The sequence below is a fragment of the Spea bombifrons genome, chromosome 6 (genome assembly GCF_027358695.1).
Source record: "Spea bombifrons isolate aSpeBom1 chromosome 6, aSpeBom1.2.pri, whole genome shotgun sequence".
NCBI lineage: Eukaryota > Metazoa > Chordata > Amphibia > Anura > Pelobatidae > Spea > Spea bombifrons.
Genome location: NC_071092.1, coordinates 4,344,850 through 4,368,244, shown reverse-complemented (window position 1 = coordinate 4,368,244; position 23,395 = coordinate 4,344,850). Strand labels below are relative to the sequence as shown.

Below are 23,395 nucleotides of genomic sequence, written 5' to 3'. Positions count from 1 at the left end.
CACATTTTGTCCGTTTCTCGCTTGCTTAACAGCATTAAAAAAATATATAATACGATCACGAGAAATCCGCTGTAAGTGAATGTTAACCATTCGTTTCTTAAGTAAATAATATGCTGCGCATACAGAATATATGTAGCTAAAAAACTGGATTATGCTAATGTTACAAAATTACTAAATCTGGTTATCATTTACTATATTTTTTTTAAAGTTTAATTTAAAGCAATTTGGCATGGAAAGATTATTACTTTAATTGCTAATAAAAGCTGTTCTTTTAGCATAAGTGTACACCCGGCCCTAGGGTATGGAACTATTATCTTTTTTTTTTTTTTTTTTTTTTTTTTGTCATTATGAGATATTCTACATTAATGTTGAAAAAAACTTATAGAAAAATATCAGAATCTCATACTCAGATCCAATATTATCAAAGTTAAAAAGATAAAATGTAAAGGGCAGGGATGATTGTAGATTTACAGTATGGGCATAGGTTTCCTCCTAGAGGAAATATTTAGAACTTCACATTTCGCAGCAAAAAATGTAAAGATCCGAATAAATTTTAAGATTTTTTTTTGAAGCATACAGTTTTCAAGGTCAATTTGGGATTATTTTGAATTTTTCTATAACGTTCATGAGTGATTGACCCATGGGGGGGGGTTGAGAGGACCCCATTGGTTTTCTGGATGAAGAACTGATGATAGAACTGCCAAACTAGCGAGATAAGGCAGTAATCTTTATATCTCTGGAATTCTGGTTATCCTAAACTCATATCAAGAGTGGCATTGGATTATTCTGACCTCCGGCAGCAAGTCCAGAGTGGAGGCCCAGCCTCAAGTGTCGGAAGACGGAAGGCCTCGATCAACGGTTAGTTTGGCGGAACAGAGGGGTCTGCTGGTTCAGATGTCCAAACCGGGAAAACTTTGTTGGGGGTGCAGCAGAAACCACCATCAAATTATACAGCTCCTCGGGACCCTCAGGGGAGACGAGAGGATCTCCAAAACTGTCCCCCCTGCTTGAAAAGTTGGGACAGTTGGGCAGCTCGTTGGGATAGAAGGACAGTGCGTGAAAATGGGGACTGTCCCAGAGAACACAGGACAATTGGGAGGTGTTTGGCACTGGTTAGTAATCTCAGTGGGTACTGCTGAATTCCCAAGATTTCTGTCTTTGTAATATATTTCTGACAGACTAAGCACACCTGCACAATGTGGAATACTTGATATCCGGGAACAGACAGAAGTTAGGGAGAGGTGTCCTCTCTAAATTGCGTTACTGCAAATATGTAAAGGTTTAAACCAGGGTCAGTTGACAATCTAATTTTGAATCTTGCCTAATTTAATCCAGAAATGGGAATTTGTCCAGATTTTATTGAGAATGCCTTAAAGGTAAAATAACAACTTTTTAATAATTGCACGTTGACAATGTTATAGCGGAGTCTAAATGGGATGGGATGGGTTGGGATGGGATGGGGTACAGATAAATATTTACAGATAAATATTGGGAAGGGGGACCCTAAATTCAAAGTACTGAGAAAGGCAGATTTGCAGATGTGTGTTTCTGTAAGCTTTTGTTCTCGTTAATGTTTCAGCGGGAGTCTGGTCCATCGCTGCTCAAGTGGCCACTTAACAAGGAAACCTCTGATCTCCCAAGCCGCCCGTTTACGCTATGGGTGCCCGTATCGTCATAATATGTTGTACCTGGAACATACCCGGGAACTCTTGGGTTTCACTGGGTCTCTGAGTCACCTTTTATCTTTGGCCGGGGGAACGGTGTAGGTTCATGTCATGAAATGTGTGAAAGTTCTGCCCCTTCATGAAGCTAATGTCTTCACAAGAGAGAGACCTCCAAGTAGCCTAACCTCTGAAGGCCCCAGGTATGGTGAGGAGAAGTATCAGATTATAACCTCATGTAATTACGCTCAGTAAAAAGGAGGTGACCGTGCAGGGTCTTGGGGGAGGCCGGGGCAGCTCCAAGCCTACTTACACCACTGAGTGGCACCCCTTTATTTTAGGTGGGCAATTTCCACAATATCCAGAAGATTGGAATGGACTGAAATGGTTATTTCTAAAATGTATAATATTGCACAGGGTTGCAGTTGAACACTTTTAATGTATCACAAAAACACAAGAGGTTAACGATAACTACTTTCTGTACAATTGAATAAAAATATCAAATACAACGGGCAAAACGAGTGCTGGGGTTCTCTTGAGTATATGCTAAATAAACAGTACGGCTAATCATGGATTATTATCTAACGGTATAAAATTCTATCCGTTATCCCGTTATGATATGACATAAGCTAATTACACGCCTCCCCAAAGCACGGGGAAGCAACAAATCGCTTTCAACAAGGTCACTTACACAGTATATTGTTTCCATGATATCATTCAAATAATGTTACGATATTAATCCTGTTTTGTGTTAATGAAGACAATTGGCAGACAAAATAATGTGCAGTTTCTATGAGCGCTTGGCTCTTTATTTTATCTCTGTTATTAAGACTACGCCATGCTACTGTCTACCAAAGACTTTGGCCTCCTTCGATGACTAAATTGTGGCCTGTCATGTAATCTGATGCTTCGGATGCCAAGAACACAACAGCGGCTTGCAAGTCTGTGACTTGAGCCAAGCGTCCTGCAGGAATATCACTCAGCCAGCGCTCAACGAGGGGTTTTAATGCATCCGTATGGATCAACGGCGTGTCGACGATGCCACTGCGAAGAGAGAAAGGACAAAAGTAGCCTTTGTCAGAAATAAATATTTTATAGTCAATGGTAAGACTAAAAAGTAAAGGTGCTGAATGGGAAATGTATCCAAAATGTTCAGAGAGCAACCTTCTGTGGATGATGGGAGATGCAGTCCACGGTAGCTGGTCATGCCCAGAGAATGGTCCCATCAGCAATGTTTAGCAATTTACATCACCCTTAAATCCCTACTAAGTTTTACCGGCATTCCTAAAAACAAATGAACAAACTCTCTAATCATAATTATTATAATCTTATAAGAAAAACACTAATTACTGTAAAATAATATTGTTTGCACCAGTATCAGAGAGCAGAATGAGTCAGGAGTCCCCGCAAGGCGTAGCTCTAAAGGGTTGTTTCTCTCCCATAATACCCATCGCAAAACTCATCATTCTAAACGGCCAAATATGGAAAAATTAGATTTAGGGGGTGTGGTTAGAGGCGTTTCCGTGGCTTTACCCAAAAATATTTGTAAATCTGACCTTTTTTTGCTATTTATGTACAAGAAAAATGCATTTTACACTTTAATATATATATCCTGTATAGAAATATATATTGGCTATATATATATATATATATATATATATATATATCATACAGGGACTTGGAGAGACTGCCCTATTTTAATCAGGGACACTAGGGAGGTATGCAGCTATAAGACAAACACTCTGGAATAAATGGCAATAGAAAGCCGGTGCGTTCGATACAAACAATAGCACGTAAAGCATAGAATTCTCATTAACCATACAAGCTGGGTCTTCTTCTCATTTTAATAACGAGAATACGCGGCAATAAAATCCAGAGCTTCCATTTCTCCAGCTTTTTTAAGAATGTAACCGCCGGTTAGTAAAACCGTTCCTCCGCGCCGCATTTATTTGTTTTATTATTATTATTATTATTTTTATCGTGTTACAATGTATATCATCCCTTTAGCCCCCTCGGAACAAATCTATTTACATAACGAGAAATTACATTTAACTTCTAAAGGGATGACAGCGACGAAAAGTCTTAACTGCCAATTCTAGTTCATTAGTGCGGCAGGAATACATCCCAAATGTTAATAAAAATTCCAACATGCTTATGATTTAGCGCCTCTAAGTAGCATGTGACACATTGGTTAACATATTCAACCTCAATTATATTTGCCTTCAGCACCCTGTTATCTGGAACTTTTGCTGGCAATCAGAGGTGCTGTTTTTCGACGGCCAATTTTCTAGATAATGTAGCTTATCAACACAGTGGGTAAACTTGCCAATGAAATCAGCCCGCGCTGAACCACACACTGGCTAATTGCATCCTTTTTTTTATGCGTATTTACAGTCTGTCATTTCAAAGAAATCAGTGGCCCATTGAAGTACCCAGTTAACTGGAAGAACTTGCAAATGAAAATTAGAAAACAAACCTCTGATAAATATGAAATGAGCAAGGATTTAAAAAAAAAAAAAATGCATTTATTCCTCCTCGTCGTTTGCCGTCGACCCCCCCCTCCCTCCCCACTCCGTCCTTATGAAGAATCATCTCCATTCCAATTTAGTCTATCAAAGGTCTTGCGGATTCTCCGAGGACTTGGCGGGGAAGGGGAGGGAAGGGGGGGTCGTGTTTGGTTTTTAAGGGCCGACCGTCGACTAAATTCAACCTTACAAATACCAGCCAATTTGTCGGCGGACTCCGTGTATTTGTCACGAAAAGGTTATAGACGGTGAATTGTCTCAGACTTATTCATTTAAATACAATTCAATTATTAAGGTAGATGACATTTGTGAAAATGAGTTATTAGGCGCATGCATTCCTTTCCAAGATGACTTAACCCTTACTCTTCCAGGGAAATTGCATGGCGAGAGCTCGACCAGGAGCCGGGTCAATGGGGGCATTGGATTAACTTCTTATAATTTGGGGTTTTCACCGTTCCTCCTGATTATGGAGATTTTTGGAGACTGGGTCTCCAAAAATCTATGTTAAAAGACTTAGGGAAGACACATCATGATCCTTGAAACAAGAGATCACATGACATAAGTGTCACTTTGAGTAGGAGGATGATGATGATAGAAACATATGAACCAAAATATAATTTAATTCACCAAAAGTTTCCACAGGGGTAGTTTTTGGTACCTGGAGCAGCATATCAGGTGAGTATCTATTGTCATGAGCTGACATTTGCCCAGTGGGTCAGATGGCCAGTCCAGGACTGAATAGAACTATGGGGATAGAACTATGGTATCAACTTCTAGAGTTGCATAAAGTGAAGAAGGGGTCAATGGGTCCATTTTTACTTTGTACTCTATATAAAATGAGGTTTTGAAAAGCTGCCTTCATATAAAGACGTAGAATGGAAGAGTCGAAGGACTGGTCATTGGCGATACAATGAATATATCTCTGACCTTACGCTAGAAACATTGTAACCCACTAAGCTGTGTCTTCAGGAGATACTTATAAACACCATGAACGGGGCTGTTTGGGTGGGTCTGGGGAGTATATATTTTATTAACGATCTTAAGACAAAGAAATTCCAATCGCTGCCAACAGACGAATACAAATATTACGTGACCTCTAAAATCCTTGATGGCCAATATAGATGACATCTAAATCATCGCTTCGGTGGCAAAGGTGCGGCAGGACTATTTTTTTGGCATTGCAAATTTCGTTAGATATCCGTAAATTACTTCTTTTAAAACATGACCGTTAAAACTCAGCGCCTGATAAAGAGATGCACATTTTGGACCCTTGGCACTTAGTCACGGAGCTTTTGAATGATGCATCGGTATAGAAGATTCTTTACTTGTACTTTAAATTTGGAAACCTGCCATTGTGCATCTTCGTAAGCAAGATTCATTTGAATTATATCCAGACTACCTACAGCAAGTGCCAATGTGCTAATGCTTTTGTGTATCGACTATTAGTGATTTCCACCCCGTGCCAGGATTTAATTAAAAAAAAAAAAAAAAGAAATGCATTTTCTCCTTACAAATATCAGAGGAGGACTGGCAATTTTGAGCCCAGGGGGCAATCTGAGCCAAATGGTTTAGTAATATGATGTCTCTAAACATTTTTGGCAACCAACACAGTAAATGAGCTACCAGGTCCCTGCAAAACATGTTTGCTGTGTAGGAATCATGTCAAACCAACATGGATCAAGCCAGGGTGTAAATGCTGCCTATCAGGGGTTTAGACCCCCTAGTGGCTATTTGTGGAATTGCTAGTAGATTAAAAATAAATTGAATAATATGAAACCAATCTCTAAATCGGAGCAGTACATGGGGGTCATTGAATCCATCGACCCTCTTGCCTGTCCTTCTTTGGGGTATACAATTTAGTGATACAGGCTTCTTATTTAAACATATCCATAGCTATATATTTTTAATTATTATTTATTTAAATAATTTATCATTTTGCTTCAGAATTCCGCATTTTCACTCTTATCTACTACCCTTATCCTATATGGGAGATCACTTTACAGGTGGCATAAATCTAGCCAGATATTTCCATTCCATGGCAGAACGTAAAAATATTTAATATCAATTAATATTATTTAATTATAATGAATAAAAAACATATTTGTATTAATATTAATAATATAAAATAACTAAAATAATAATTAGATTTTTTGTGAAATTAGCAAATAATCCAACCTGATTTGGTTGATACCCGGGCCTTCTTGTTTTAAGAGAACAATTAATATTTCTTTCAAAATGTATTTGTAATAACTATCTTTATACATATACATTCTATGTATAGATTGAAATATATTTGAATGCACTTACGGTGATATACAGTTGACTCGTACTCCTCTGTCGATCCATTCTGTTCCCAAAGTCTGCGTTAGTTTCACCACTCCAGCTTTTGATGTGTTATATGCCAACTGCTTCTGGGGATGAGGAACTGAAACGATAATAATTAAACAGCTATGTTAATATTACCGCTATTTGCAGGCAGCACGTTAAGGACATTCGCAGATATATTCTTAGCATTCTGCGGCAAACATTATAGATGTATATATATATAGTTACATAGGAACATAAATCCCTGCTGTAAAGACTCAAACCTTAATCAGTCGTTGATCTCATCTTAGATTCAGGAGCCGTATGTCTATCCCATGCATGTTTAAATCCCCTCGCTGTATTACCCTCTACCACTTCTGCTGGGAGGCTGTTCCTCTTATCTACCACCCTCTCAGTAAAGTAAAATGTCTTTCAATTCCCTCTAAGCCTCTGATCCTCTGGTCTTAGATTATGGCCTCTCCTTCTAACACCTCTCATCATTTGAAATAAACTTCCCTCCAGTACTTTGTAATTAGTAATGTGGATATAAAATGCTTCAATGATCATTTACAAGAATTGGAAACAAAAGGCTCTCCAATTGGTTCCAATAGATCATCTCATCATGAAGTTTTTGCCTGACTGTGATGAGAGTTGTATCTGGATTTTTAATTGTGTTAGGTCTCATAGATCATTTTAATTCCCCTCTTGCCGTTCACATTAGTCGAGCGTTATAGGCATCTTGGTGCATAAGTGGGTCTTCTAAACACACGTTAGTGAGGAGGCTTCTGTAGCGGAATCATCTCCCCGCTTCTCCCTGTGGCGGTGTACAGATAAACACACATTTTATTGAACGCATTTGCCGAGCTGTCAGGGGCTCCCTTGTAGATTTCCTCGAGACTCATTCAGAATTTTCACAAGGAACATTTCAGTCTTCGCAGAAGTTGTTATGCTGAAGGATGTTTAAACTATGAGAAATAAGGCTCTAGAGGGCTCTAGAGTTCTGCTCTCGCAGAGAGACTGAAGACTTGTAAAGGTTTTTACAAGGATACGACTAAGAAACCCAACTTGATAATGCAACGTATAAGCTTTAGCCTTTCGGCAACCGTAAAACTCATTTTTATATTTGGGAAGAAGGACACGGTCTTAAAAGTAAAACCAACATGACTTAATTTAAACGTTCTAGGTCATGACCTAAGTTAACAGTTCTAGGTCATGACCTCAGCTAACAGTTCTAGGTCATGACCTCAGCTAACAGTTCTAGGTCATGACCTCAGCTAACAGTTCTAGGTCATGACCTCAGCTAACAGTTCTAGGTCATGGTCTAAATCACAAGTTCTAGGTCATGGTCTAAGTCACAAGTTCTAGGTCATGACCCAAGTGCAACGTTCAAGTTGAAGTTCGCAACCTAACTTAAGGTGTGCTTGTGTGTGGACGGAATATTTATTTGCCCTATGATGCCCTTGTTTCTAGAATGAGATTTGGAAATGTTTGTCATATGATGTATTTTTCTGCCTTCTCCTTGATGTCCGTTGATTTCTCTGTTATTCTTTGGATTCGCTCGCGGCGTTGACATGCAATACTCTGCTGGACGGCCTGGCTTTTCCAACAGCAGTAAAGTGTTATTATGTATTCTATAACTATGAACATGATACAGTGATCAGAACGAGGAACATTCACAAGTATTATATGCCTCCCATTGTTGTCCTTCTCACACGATAATATCAATCACTATATTACAGCCGTGTACCCTGGGAACCTCTTCTAAATGTGTTAATTTCAGCAGGGTGCCATTGCAATGTGATGCCACAAGCAACATGTTAGCCATATAAATTGGTTTACAAGCTTGGTATGCCCGGGAAACACTAGCTGAATAACGGAAAAGGTGACTATGACTGTACGAGCGGCCCATTTCTAATTAAAATAACCCATTCCTATGTTCGTTGACAAGCCATGACGTTTTAAGCCATGTTCTTTGGTGTCATAGGGACATTTCGAATTCTTTAATTTAAAAACTTTATAAACATTTTAATAATGTTTTCAGCCAATTTAACCCAAGATTTGTCATAGTGCCGGTTTTAATTTTCCAATGACTGTAGCTATTACATTTTTTTTAAAACTAGAATATTTAATTAAATACATTTTTTTGTTTATTATTATATTTTTTTATTACATTTTTTATATTTTATTATTTTAATATAAATAGTAATATTTTATTATATATTTTATTATATTTAATTTTTATAATTTAATAATTATATATATTATTATATATTTTATATATATAGTAATAAATAAATATATAACAAGATATACCAATTTAAACTGCTTTATGGTAGTTAAGTTGCATTTTATACACAGATATTCCCCTATTTATAGATTTTGATTAAAAAAAATGACTATTATTAATTTAAAAAGTACATAATACCAAAAATGTGTATATATATATATATATATATATATATATATATATATTATAGCACCTTTTCTAATAAATTGTATTTTTAATATCAACTTTTTTTTGATTGAATATAGATTTGCAAAGAAAAAAAAATCTAAATTAGAATTAAATTAGAAATAATTTACACAATTCTCACTTAAAGTCTTTATTCTCATTATTTAATTTTTTTTAAAAGAAATCTGTCTTTTTTTAATTATAAATAGGACAGGTGGTGCAGATACTTAACCACGGGCTCATAACACAATTATAAATGCATTTTTGGAAAAAAATACATTTATAGTTCCTCGGTAATAAGCTGAACAGAATGCCGTCGAATGTCACATTGGGCACAGTAAAAATAAATGTTATTCCCAATGAAAATAAAAAGGCTACATATTTATATAACATTCAGCAGATGGACGTAATATTAACTTAGTGGTTTTTTTGTTGTAGTTTTATTGCTACTAGATTTCTTGCCTAACTTGGCAGCCTCTAGCACCGTTTGATTTTTGGATTTGGACAATACTGAAACAGATGGTCCAGACCAATAAAATAAATTCCTGAAGGGCTATGCTTAATTTGTGTAATTGATCAATTTTTGTTCCGTGGGCCTCAGATCACTAGCAAGTTACTGCCTTCCAGATTAACTCAGCAGTTGGGATTTTGTTCCATATGTTAAAATGGTTTATTTGGCTCTATTTGACGACACTGCTGATACAGCAGCACTAGTCAAAACACCTGTTGGCAACAATAAAAAAAAAATTAACAACTGGCATTGCAGTCTGGGATAGAGTGAACGTTACTAGACAAATATTACATATAATTCATGCTTAAAGAAGGAGATTTGCCTCTTCGACAACCTTTCGGAAATGGCGCTCGATAAAAGCCACCAGTGAATTCTTTTCTGACCTTGAAGCCAACGAGTAGAAGGACAGCACTTAAGAAATTGAGCTAATATTCTGAAACTCAAATCATATGTTTCCTCTTGTGTTATATGTCATTGACTTACATAGAACCATAGAATCTTTTGGCAAATCGGCATCATTTGGCCCCCATTTCTCCTGCTGTATGGACTCAAACCTTAATCAGTCGTTGGTCTGGTCTTAGATTCAGGAGCCATGTCCCATCCATGTTTCAATTTCCACCAAAGTTCTAAGAGTTTCTATTACTTGTACTAATTTGCCAAGACCAACCCATCATTTGCCACCAACTGATGGGTTTCTCCAAAGCTGAGCTCCAGAGCCAAGTCATCAGCTAAGCTCAACAGGTCTTCGTATCGAGATTGGTAAATTAGTCTATCGAATTGTACTCAAGGATGATCCAACTCTTTATTTAGGTCTTCAAACCTGCATTTTAAGTGCTAGGTCCTAGTTGCCTATAGAGTCATGCTGGCTGATGATGAAGTTCTCACAACCCACCAAGGCCATGGGAGAACGCTGAGCAATGATACATATTCTGAATGTTAAATTCCTAATTATTCATTACCGTAACAGCTCGCCCTTAGTCTCGCAACATTAATGAGCTTTTCAAAATTCCATCCGATCGCACAGGTACGTCTCCATGCGACAGGTCGAAAAAAAAATGACATAAATGTTTGCTAATACATTTTTTGACCTGATACAAAGTGTCAGTGATTTACTACTTTCCAATACATGCTTAATTAAATCAGATGGCATGATTACTAATTAAACTACAAATTCTAGAGCTCAACTGTCAGCTGTCATCACTCACCTATTAAACTTGCCATAGACGCGGTGTTAATTATCTTCCCGTATCCTTGTTTCAACATTACGCGACCCGCAGCCTACGGAAAGAATTACGGAAAGAGTCGGTGACCCTTTTGGTAGATTCATTGACAATGACATGATAATAAGGGGTTCTCCTTTCGGAGGAAAAAAAAATAGGGAAAAATAACTCAAGATGGGATTTCTTTTTAAGGGAATCCAACAATATGGCACCGAATCTGCTAAAAACAGCATCTCTTTGATTTTGGCAGTACCCACTCCAAGCCTCTATATTAATCAATTAAAAGAAAAGAAATCTCTAAATTAATTAGCAGTTTCCGTTGTTAATCCTAATTAATGATTAAGCTATGGCACGGAAAGGCCTTGCTTCAAAGTATATATAAAACACTAATTTACTATGCATCAGAGGGGCCCTGAATTAGTCCATTTGTAGCTAATATCTGCTGCTGTCACTTAGTAGAATTAGCAAATTTACCCCTTATAATAAAAACTTCAAGTGCTCAGTTATCAGCACTTGCATTAATTAAGATTTGGTACTTCGTAAGTATTAGTTTCAAAAAGCACTTTATGTAAACTTAACGCACAGCTAATAGTTGTCTATGCTTTCTTATTCCGCCCCACGCACCAATTAAATATTATTTCAAGAGATTTCTTAATTGTCCATCGGTGTTTTGACACAGAGGACATGAATATGAGCTTATTGATGTTTTTTCAATGCCGTTAAAGGTGTGTCTTGTGAACAGGTCAAACATCATCTTTAAGTCATTTTTATTTCTAGATTTCAGTATTTCTTAATTGAGTGAAATGATACATTACAAAAAAGAGATTGTATAACCTCTCATTGTATAAAAATTCATTAAACAGCGGAATGTTGATCGATACATTAAACAGCGGAATGTTGATCGATACATTAAGCAGCGGAATGTTGATCGATACATTAAACAGCGGAATGTTGATCGATACATTAAACAGCGGAATGTTGATCGATACATTAAACAGCGGAATGTTGATCAACGCGTTTTACGAACAGAAGGTACAAAAGGTATTTTTGTTTCATGCTGGAGAACATGGCATTACTTTCATAATTCCTTTAAAGGTAAATATATTAAATGTAATATTGGGCTAATCTCTATAAATGTATTGATATTTGCACTTAAGAAAGAACTTTCTTGGAGACACACCTGACAGCACATGAACAAGCCTCGCAGGTTCACATTAAATGTTTTGTCCCATTCTTCTAAGGTGGTATCTTCGCTCGCAGAATTCATATTAATGCCCGCATTGTTACACGCTATATCAATTCTGCCCCAGTTAGCCACAACTGTGGCCACGATTCGTCTTACATCTTCTTCTTTGCTGACATCAGCTGCCATAGCAACTGATTTGATTCCTAAAGGAAGATAAAGTAAAGACAAAAAATCTAATTAGCTGAGTTACAAAACTTTTAAGAAATACACAGCAATATATATATATATATATATATATATATATATATATATATATATATATATATATATTCATCAGCCTACATGTAAATTATAAAGTATTTCCAATATACCCTCAATCATATTATGATACATAGATTGTAAATGGCATTTATTTGGTAAATTATAATAACAGTGATTATTTTTTTAGTAACAAAACTGTGTAATTTTGTTGTTTTGTACTGCCACCTACTGGTGAACTAATAGAATGCATTCAACATTTTGTAGAGTACTGATTTGAATCATTTTAAACCGAAAACCTATATATGTTCTAATTAAAAGCTACTTTGGGGTGGCTGGAGTCCATGAATAATGGAGATCATGTATGTAAATGAAACTAGAATATTTCTACGACAAACTCATTTTTCCATCTTCTTTTAATCCCATTAAGCTACATTATAGTTGCACGATACCCTTTTCAAACATCACAATCGCTTAATACCTTTTAATTGTAATTCATATGCGACCGCCTCGGCTTTTTCGAGCACCATGTCGACAATGGCAACCTTAGCTCCAGCTTCCCCCAAAGCGTGGGCAAATGCCCTTCCGATTCCCTGGCCTCCTCCGGTCACATAGGCCACCTTCCCGTCCAAACAAAGACGGTCCAGTATGCAACGTCTGTTATAGCCCCAAAACACATCATCTTTCACAATTCCTTTCTGGAACGAAAATGTAAAATTTATATTACTGCTGCTTCTTGGGACTTTTCTGATGATGACACGGTACATGTCCAAGACCTAAGAGAATGTTTCAATTACTTCATTTACATAAGTAATGACACATAACTATCCATAGGTTCTACAATACTCCTCTCGGAGCTCTATTACGTTTTCATATGGAATGTTGGGACATCTAGTTTGGGCTCTCACCCTTTCGCCCTTACACCCTAGTTCTCAGGAGACCACAAAAAGAAACCCTTGTTAAATTGCTATGGCCCCGGTAGGATACACACTTTGCATGAATACCACAAAAGTAACAATCCGCTTGTAGATACGCGGGTCCATCCCTTCCACCCAGTGATCTATAGAGAATACCAAAAAGATCTCACCTCCCCGTCCCGGACAGAAGACACAGGCTTCCTTTTGAGAACCGTAATCCCGCAATCTGTGGGTAAAATTACCTTTATAAAAAAGCAAAGAGACAATTTCATTAATTATGTAAGCACAACACCTCTTTGCTGGCAGCTGCGTGGAATTAATTGAACTAATAACATAATGAATCTGTTTTAATGAGGTTTTCTGTTGAAGGACACCTTCGTTCCTGGAGGGAAAAGACTTTAATGTCTTGAGTGCACTCAGCTCTAGGGAGACAAACAGGTCCTACTGGAAGAAACAATGCAAAATGTCCCAGGGGTTCAAATAACTGCGCATTTTGAATAACTTCGGGGAAAGACGTACTGATTTTATCATCTCTCTCTAGATACCCCATTCATCAATCTTAATTGAGACCCTTATTGATCTCTGGGTTGCATATTTACGAGTCACTGAAACTTATGTAACTGCATCTCTTCTTATAGGAGTTTCAATTGAGATACATTTTAAGAATTATAAGACAGCAGAGTCATGTTGGGATGGAATATTCCAATTGGAAGCTCCATCTCACTCATCCCACAAAGGCATGAATCTCATGCTTTACTGCATACGGTGGGAAGCAGGCAGGGAATGGGCCTAAGTGGGCAAGCCAAGCCAAACAGACGAGACAGTGGCCCAAAACGCACATAGCAATTGAGCTTCAAAGACAATTGAGCTTTCAAGCCAATCCTTTTCGAGACCCAGTCGCTCCTTTAAAGTGGACACAGAGGAGACCCCCAATACTTGCAGAAACACTATACGTACACTTGGATACTTTACATTTTATTACATCATAAAGGGGAAAGGAAACTGGACAAAGCCACAACTGTAATGGTACAATGAGCAATGGCGTCTCAGGATTATATAATGTCTCAGACACAAAAACTACGGCCTTTAATATCGGCAAATGCAAAATGATAAAATCGGGTCTTTAAATATATTGGCTTTCCTATTTTTGCATTGACGATGCCTTCACCCTGAGGCTTAGGGACCCCTTAAAATCCACAGCTGGCCATGGCTGTCCCTAATCCATAGAATGAATGATTTCTTTCCTTAGCTTAAAAAAATCCCATCCCCCTTCACACGTATCGACTACACAGGAGAATCCGTGTCTAACAAGACTAACCTGTTCCACGTCAGGGTCTTCGTTAATTACATTTGTCACATTCCTGGCACCGTTGATGTGTGTTTGGCTCCTCTCCTCTTTCGTACTCGTGTTTTGCAAACAGATAATACCATTCCTTTTTAACATGTTGCCGCCTATAACCAGGTTGTAATAGGCTCTGTGATTTTCCTCCCCGTCGCCAATAAAAACCATGTCAAACTGTTCGCCCGAAGCCAGCAATTCCTGGAAGACAAACACACAGATGCAGAACAGAGATACGCTGGGATTAAGTGTGAAAATGAGAAGAGCCGTGTGATAATACGCAAGGCTTGGTTCACAGGCAGAACCGGGCGCGGAATACGATTTAACCTGACGAATGGAATACAGAATCTTCACAAGCGAGAACTCGCGAGCTTAAATGGCGTTACATTTTATTGTAGTGCAATCAAGTTCAGAATAATGGAAGACGCGGAAATAAGATGGTTGTTGATTATCGTCATGCGGCTTCCGAGAGAATTATTCCGATCCCCAAATCCATGTAATTGGGATGTTTATACAACACACCGCACTTTCATAAACCCAAGCGCCTCTGGAGTCAAAAGATCTACACGATAGCGGAATATATTATTCCTTGTTTCCGAATTAGACGGCGCTAATCGTCAAATAGTTATCAGGTATTTTGGGCCTTAAACCAACTACTCTCTTAAGTCACTTAACAACCAGAACTCTTTTTAGAATGATCACATTCCAAATATTAATATTACAAATATTAATGAAACACAAAAGGGATGAGTCTTAAAATTACTTTTAGTTTGGTTAAATTATAATGCGAAAATAATAATAATAATAATAATAATAATAATAATAATAATATTCTTGGGCAGGCAAATGTGCTTAATAATGAAAATCACAACTCATCCCATTTAGTCCATCGGCCCCTAATCACAACATTTGTACACTCGAAAAACGAAAATAGTATTTTTTTTTTGCTAAAGTCGTCCAAAAATCCTATGACTTCAGAGCCCGGCGAGGAGATCATTTGAAGTGAAAACACAAATTGAATGCAGTCGCATGTATATTCACTAAGCCGGCTACAGGGAGATCAAATTAGCCATAAAATCATCAGTTTTATCTGGGTCAAAAACACGAAGAAAAAAAAAAGACAAAGAAATTCACATTAAGGAAATGGAATGAGGTTTTTTAAAGTGTTCGAGACTACAGTCATCAGTCCTTAGACTGATTTCCACTGACAAATCATCATCAACAGAAGAGAAGACGGATTCAGCACCCAAGAGGGTTTTAATGGGAAGAATGATTACTCATATAAAAGGTTTGCAACTAATGGCATTAGAGAATGTGACACTGCTACTTAATATCCTTTCAATGTACACGGCTTCCATTTCAATACAACCCGCTCGTTTGACTGGCGTTGTTAGATTATCGGATATGGTTGAGTGGTTTTAGTGAGGCGTTGGGCGCAGTTGACTGATCTAATGGGAAAATGTTGCGTCCTGTTGTGAGGCAGGCGCTATATTTCTTTTTCTTGTGAAAATGTAGACATTTGAATCAAGATTTCCATCCAAGCTGGTAAAAAAGTGACCATAATGATAGGTAACCGACCACCTACTGGCCGACTAATCACCATGGAGGTTGTTGTCCAAGGCTGAAGAAACACAAGAGGTTGTCTATTCCTCTTAAAAGGTTTCTAAGCTTCCCTGATGAACTCCTACTGTATTATTGATCAAAGACTAACCTGAGGATAGAAAAACAGATAGAAGATAGATACATATTGTGTGTATGGTTGAAGTAGGTTCCTTTTGTTGGGTCAACATAGAAAAAGACGCAAAACTAGGCAAAAAAAAGACTTCTTATGTCTCTTCTTCAGATGGCTTTATCCATTTTCCATGTCTTATAGACAGATACTAAGACTGAGGCAGGTGAGACCACCGAATAAACATTCCCATGATTCCATGCCCCTCATTATCTAGTTAAAAGGTAGGGGGCTACCTGATGCCAACATCTTGATGATAAAGATAATGGTGGATCCTTCAGATATTAAAGATCCCCATTGCATCCTCTATATTCTACTTTGACTCAGTTATACCGGAACCCGGCGTCTGGTACTTCAATCATTGGAAATTCCTGCTCAGATGATGGAACTTCATTTCTGGTCAGATTATGGATTGAGAACCAGATGGTTAGGGACGTCTTTTTAGTGACATCTTTTTCCGAGTAGGAAGACTATTGTGATGGGCCATCTACCTGTCAATATTCAGAAAATAAATTCCGGCGGTAAATAGATCATTGCTAAACACAGAGCAATCACCAAGGCAACTAATAGAATGTTCTTCCTTATTGTTCCACTCTTAGAACTTTGTCCCAGACCTGCAATTAATTTAGAACGGTCCAGAGTTTAAAAGCTATAACAGCATACATGTTTAAGTTATAAACAGAATAGGGATGTCTTTTTTTTGTTTGTTCTATAAAAGTAAGAATTTTAGAATTTACACCCCGGCCTCTCAGGTTGAATTTGTGGGTTTTGGAGATAATGGCAAAGATAGCAATTTTTTTTTTCATTTTTTTCAACAATTTTGATCTGAATTCACTTTTTCCATCCATTTACTCGCTGAAATATTTGCCTTCCTAACATTCCTTTTTTTTGTGTTCCTTTGAAAAGCTGTGGATATGCGAAAACCAAACAGAAAAGAGCAATTTTAGGTAATAACAGTTCACAGCAGCGAATACTCTCCACTTATTCATACAATTCCCAGCTATTTTGGACTCTTCACCGAATTAACCTTTCATTTAAAAAAAAAGAGCAATTCTACACACAAGAGACTTCAACACAATTTCATGCATAATTTATCCACCTAGTTCAACATTAGATGCGGAGTCCTTGACTTTGTGAAGGTGGCTTCTGTTGGCAGGCGAGACAAGCAGCTATTCGGTGTAAGAGCGTGTGTGTGATGATATAAAGCTATTCTGTCTAGGAATATGAGAAAAAACAGTATAAGAAATGCACACATGGAAAATAAATGCGGCTTTAGTTAAAATTATAGGCCTTCAACATCTGCCCAAAGGAATCCCGCACACCTCCTTCCTAATGATGTACAATTTCCGGATTTCCGCACATCAGGAAAGATCGGAGAGTCATTGCAGGTTGATTTACGGTCTAAGAAAGTCGGTATATCGGGAAAAGACCGGGGATACGAGGCAGCTCTGGCACTTTAAGGCCGACAGCCACCTAATGATGTAAGGGAAGCCGACGGCTGCATACGACACGCTTGGATGCCCACATGGCGGGCAGCCGGTCATAGCCAACCAGTGACCACACGCTAGAGCGCCCGATCTCCCACTGGAGTAGCAGATCGGGTGAGTAAGGAGCAATGGCGGGCATTGGCCCGTCCAGGCCTGTGGAATATTACTCTATAAACCAGGAATGTATGGGGCGCAGGAACATATATAGGGAGAAAATCAAAAACAACAGAATATAGTGCAGACCGTACTTCAGTGTAAGTGGTGAAGTAATATATTGCACTCACAAGTGTACGAGGCAAATCCAACCCATCAACATGGACTGTAAAAAGGCTTTTAATATTCTTCAGAGAAAATCTAAAAAAACAAGCTTAAAATGGTGCAGTATCTAAGGTAAACCGAATATACCAAATAGAAATGCACTCACATATTTTCCATGCATAAACATGCATATACAGGCGTAAGTTAAAGTCCAATTGAATCTTACGCCTGTATATGCATGTTTATGCATGGAAAATATGTGAGTGCATTTCTATTTGGTATATTCGGTTTACCTTAGATACTGCACCATTTTAAGCTTGTTTTTTTAGATTTTCTCTGAAGAATATTAAAAGCCTTTTTACAGTCCATGTTGATGGGTTGGATTTGCCTCGTACACTTGTGAGTGCAATATATTACTTCACCACTTACACTGAAGTACGGTCTGCACTATATTCTGTTGTTTTTGATTTTCTCCCTATATATGTTCCTGCGCCCCATACATTCCTGGTTTATCTGTATTCTTACACTTTGAGGAAAAAGTGTAGTTTGGGCAGCTGCGGTTCAAGAAGGGAAGTATTTTTTACAAGTTTTATTTCTTTTTTGCACCTTACCTAAGTGACACGTGATTTTAGTTTTCTAGCTCACGTCTTTTTATTGAATATTACTCTATCCAGATAATTTGTAGAACAGATAGAACTCCCCACCGGGGATGGCCAAAACATATCATTTGTATAATACGTTCTGCTATTTCTAGGAAAAATCTATTGGGATAAAACTAATAAAATATCCTTCTGTCAATAAAAAATATTGAATGAAACGGCAATTATTTTTGTGTAAATATAAAAAATTCAAAAATGCACTGATGATGTCATAAAATCTTGGGGCTCGTTTTGAATGTAATTATTTATTTTCCATGGAATTTGGAGTTTGGCATACTAAGACTATGTAATGAAATGGGCATTTGGTAGCTTTAAGAAGCCGGGTCTGTATACGAATGTGTAGGCGGCACGTGTAGCTGACATAAATTATTATCCCGCAGACAGAATACAAATCATGAAATTTGGAACCAAACCGCTGGAAACTGAGAACAGATGCTGGATGCAGTCAGCATCTTGTTATGTGTTATTCAGAGCAACGAAAGTTTTTTAACCACTACGCTACCGGTACAGTTCATATCTCACCAACTCTCACCAACATCAACTCATTCAGCTTTCCACATAACATTAATATCTATAATCAGTGCTGGATTTAGGTGGAAGGCTCCAGAAGCTCCCGTAGCTTGGGGAAATCTGTCACAAGTACCCAAAACCATTTCTAGGGCTCTTGGCATGAGGAGCAGGCTTGGAAGTCCCGCAGTAGCATTGCCATTGGGGGGCTAAGGTTTGCCCATCATCTTGCAGCATCTGGGTTCTTGGAGTTGCCCCTCTTGCCCCGGAAAACAATACATGATATGGAGACTGTGGTGGCTATACAAAGACCTTCTGAATGTAACTTGGCCAGTCATAAGAAAGATCTTTGATATACCCGACTTATGCAGTGGAGGGGCCACCACGAATACTAATACGGTATATAAAATGTACCAATTAAACAAAGCATGCCCACAGCTTATTGTAAACTTTTTTTTGGGGAAAAAAGGTCCACATTAGTCACCTTCAAGATGTCAGCTGTCGATCCTATTTTTGCGTGAATCTTTTTCTCCCGAAGTAAAACTTCCCCCAGCTCGTTTCTACATTGTTCTGATGTTCGTAGAACTAGCTTTCCATGTTCTGGCAATAAGTCACCCAAGGACAACACTGTCGCGCTGGGACATTCGGGAAGGTGGAGAATATCTCTGGCTCCGGTGAGCTGTAGAAGCATTTTGTAGACTTGAATGTCTGGGTTGGAAAAGAAAGCGTGTTAACGGGAAAAAAAACATGGAATGGGAGGTCTACTGGATAGAGGTTGCCCTCCATAAAATCCCTAGGCTCTACTTTAAAACATCTAGCCAGCATGTATGTAAATTGGAACATTGGTGAGTCAAGAATCAGGATTCCCAAAATGTCCTACCCCAATTATATTGGTGAAATGGGTGAACGTTGTAATTTATGGTCCATCTCGAAGGGATTCCAAGTGTGAGAAATAAATGATTCTGCTATAATAAGTAAGAAAATACTTTCTCTGTTACCAGATATATTCTAGAAACCCAAGTTTTAAAGATCTCGATCGCATTTTAGGATTTTTAATATAGATACCTGTAGGTTTGACATCTTCTGTAGCTGCTTCCGCTGTGTTTCTAGAGAGAAATTGAAAGACTGTTCAATGAGGGCCAAAATATTCCTCTGCTATATGTATCTCTTTTCCATAGATTTATTCTAATAATGCCTCCCACTGACCTATTACAGTAGTAAGTAGAAAAAGTCCAGAAAATGTCCGAACCCAAAGTATTCTTGATCCAACATACCAAATTCCATAGTTTAATCCATCTCGCCCTGGCGTTCCATATTCTTTCCCCAAAAAACACATTTTGCCCCCAAAACCACAAAACATGCATTGACGTTCTTCAAAACCTTCAAATTAATGACCTGGTGGAGATTCATGGAAGTTCTTGGGCGAGAGGCATGCAGTTGTTGTCACTGAAACATTTCTTATTCTGGTTACTGGGTTTTCTACTGGTTCTTGCCGTTACCAAACCATAGGCAGTTGCCGTCAACCTCAGCTTTAGTAAAATGATGATCTCAGAGCCAGTTGTTCAATAAGGTTGGCTCAAGAGTTGCCCCGGCCTAACGTCAATTATTTGTACACATGAGGTCATCACAAACAACCGAGAACCCCCCCATAGATACAATACTAAGGAGAAGCAGTGGAAACTATCTATCCAGTTGTGAAAGAACCAGCTAAGAGAACACAGCGCCACCAGCAGGATCGGAGGGATGCTACACTCTTTCAGATTTACTAACATTATTTTAGTTATAGTATAGGGGTTGTGGTTGATAATTACTTTTGAGACAGTAAATGCAACGTATATATATATATATATATATATATATATATATATATATATATATATATATATATATATATAGTATCCTAAATGAATCATGTTCTAGTGAGAAGGGAGGAGGCCTGAGTCAGCTTTTTTTACATATATATGATATATTATAAACGTGCTATCTTATTACCTGTATATAGCCCCAGGGGATCCTGTCTCCTCATTTCTTACTTCTGCCGTAGAGGGTGTCAACTCGCTGATAATAGAAGAAGCTTTTTCTAGAAAGGCTTGAAGTTCTTGGGGCAAGTTGTCATTTTTCTTGCACAGATCTGCAATTTTACTGATATAACTAGAGAGGGTGTCCAGAGGTGTGTCTGCAACAGGGACGTTAACATTGATGGATCACTGTCTGCCCCGATATCACCAAACTACAACCCAAAATATTTAGACGTAAGCACTGTTTATTTATTCTACATCCATAAAATCTCATTCAGGATTTCGTGTAAACGATACGCTGGGGGATAAGTTTTGCTTTTTCGAAATGAATACAGACTACGGTCCTCAGAATGCATTTTTCTAATTGATAGAAGTAGCTGCCCAAGGGTATTATTATTTCCATGCTATTGGTACACTATCGCCTAAATGGTGGTTGATATGTGGAACAGCCTTCCAGCAGAAGTGGTAGAGGGTGATAAAGTCAAGCAAATTAAACAGGAAGAAGATATGGTTTAATGCTATCTTGAGCGTAAGACAAGACCGGGGATCTAATAACGTCTGAGTTTTAGCCATTAGATTTTTTTGTATGCTGTATTTCTTTTTTTTTTTTTACGTAAATACCAGGAAAAAAAAATTTGGCCACATAGCATATTGACATCTCAAGGTTAAAGCCTGGGGATATATGAGACAATGATTGACAGAAACGTGTCCTCGCACAAATTAACTTCTATATCTCATCCCAAAGCTTCAAAAAAAAAAAAAAAAACAGAAAACATTTTTTGTGACACGTAGATGTGTGCTAAAGGTTAACATTATTCGAAATACTTAAATACAATGTAATTTAAATAGTAACTGCCGGGTCACCGGGGTAATAAAAACAAATCTGCTAAATTGTAATTATGTTGCCCATTGTGTAGCCTATCTCACCAAAGCACATCAACACATGAGTACAGACCGGTGGTGCTGACACAATATTTCTGTTTGAGTTGAATGACACTAAACTGCATTAAAAAATATAATCTTTTTACAAAGTGTCTAGGCAATAAACACGGCCTCGGAATAACCCCGGAAAAAAACAGATCAGCTGCTGCATACAAAAATATATAATACATTTATCGGTTCCCATTAAAAAAAGAGTGGATTGAATTAATTTGGTTATTTCTTTAAATATTTAATATTTAAATAAATTTAAATAAGTAAAAAAATGGTTGAGTGCAAACCAAAGGAGAAGGAATGAGCAGAAAACACGCATTAACAGTAAAGAGACATTACGATGAATTATTCTTTATACGCAATCTCTATAGAATGTAACCAAAAAAATACACTCATAGGAAATACTTATTAGTTACAATGTAGCAGTGTATACAGCGCTGTGTTTAAAATGATGAAAATATGGGTATCAGTGTAACAAACACGGCCAAACTTTAGGGAGAACCATGGATGGTGGTATACTTGGAGAGTGTAATAATGAAAGGGTTTAGTACATACCTGTGGGGTTCAACATGATTCGATCAAGTTCTTTCTGAGCCGTCTGTGGCTTGCTGGGGACTCACGTGTATCCGCGGGATTGAATAAGCCTCTCACGTTCCTAGTGGTCTTCAGAATTAGCCCCGAAGGGGACTGGAGGATGGGCTGGAATGCGCCCTGTTTAGTATAAAGGGCTCGCCCAGACCTCAGGTCTTCTTTTTTTTTTTAACCTGTGGTCGTTTAGGTGTTAATGTATAATTTACCTGCGTGTGTGTGTGTGTGTGTGCGTGCACGGTGTCATCTTGCACCAAGTTGAGATTATATAACCATAGAAGTTACACAACATCGTATCAGCCCTGCCCAAATTTTGAGCTGCTCCTCTCTTCTCCTTCCACATGGGCAGCTGGAGATCCCGTTGTCATTTCTGATCATTTTTATCCTGAAAACCGTTCCCCATTTTGGTCGCCCTCCTCTGAACTCTCTCCAGTATGTCAATGTCCTTCTGGAGACGGGGGTCTCGGGAACTGCCCCCAATACTCTAGATGAGATCTGACCGGGAAAGCAAAAAGTAATAAAAATTGTGAAATAAAACACATGCAGATAATTATTATACTATTATTAGTACTTAATTATTAGTGTAAATTGGTAAAAGAGAAAAAAACAGCGATTAATAGTTTTCAATATAAATATTGTTACTACATTTAACATATAAACTTTTTTTTAACTATGGGCTCCCATTAAAATCAACATTGCGTCGGTTGCTATGGCGATTACATTAGGTTTACCATATTTTAACAGATTTAACGCTATGTGCCAGTTAAGATCTGTGGAAGACACCAATCTTCTGCGCTTGATATCACCTTTTGAGAATTTTGTAGCATTTAGAGTTAAATATTT

General features: G+C 37.8%; 1 protein-coding gene across 1 annotated transcript; it reads right to left on the bottom strand.

Annotated features, from left to right (window-relative positions):
* Nucleotides 1-2,080: 2,080 nt before the first annotated feature.
* On the bottom strand, nucleotides 2,081-22,652 carry LOC128500840 (uncharacterized). The gene is made up of 11 exons (XM_053470145.1): nucleotides 22,520-22,652; nucleotides 21,006-21,189; nucleotides 20,079-20,119; nucleotides 19,498-19,721; nucleotides 14,353-14,574; nucleotides 13,205-13,276; nucleotides 12,599-12,815; nucleotides 11,854-12,062; nucleotides 10,659-10,731; nucleotides 6,494-6,611; nucleotides 2,081-2,705 (listed from the first exon to the last, which is right to left on the bottom strand). The coding sequence occupies exons 1-11, from the start codon at nucleotides 22,533-22,535 to the stop codon at nucleotides 2,510-2,512; spliced, it is 1,572 nt and encodes a 523-aa protein (XP_053326120.1). The 5' UTR covers nucleotides 22,536-22,652; the 3' UTR covers nucleotides 2,081-2,509.
* Between the last annotated feature and the right edge of the window lie 743 nt (nucleotides 22,653-23,395).

Coding starts and splice junctions, on each gene's coding strand:
- LOC128500840 (XM_053470145.1), bottom strand. Junction 14,575..19,497: donor CGACAGCTGACATCTTGAAG/GTGACTAATGTG, acceptor TTTGTCTTCCAG/GAATTGCTGGCTTCGGGCGA. Junction 6,612..10,658: donor GTCTATGGCAAGTTTAATAG/GTGAGTGATGAC, acceptor TTATCGTTTCAG/TTCCTCATCCCCAGAAGCAG.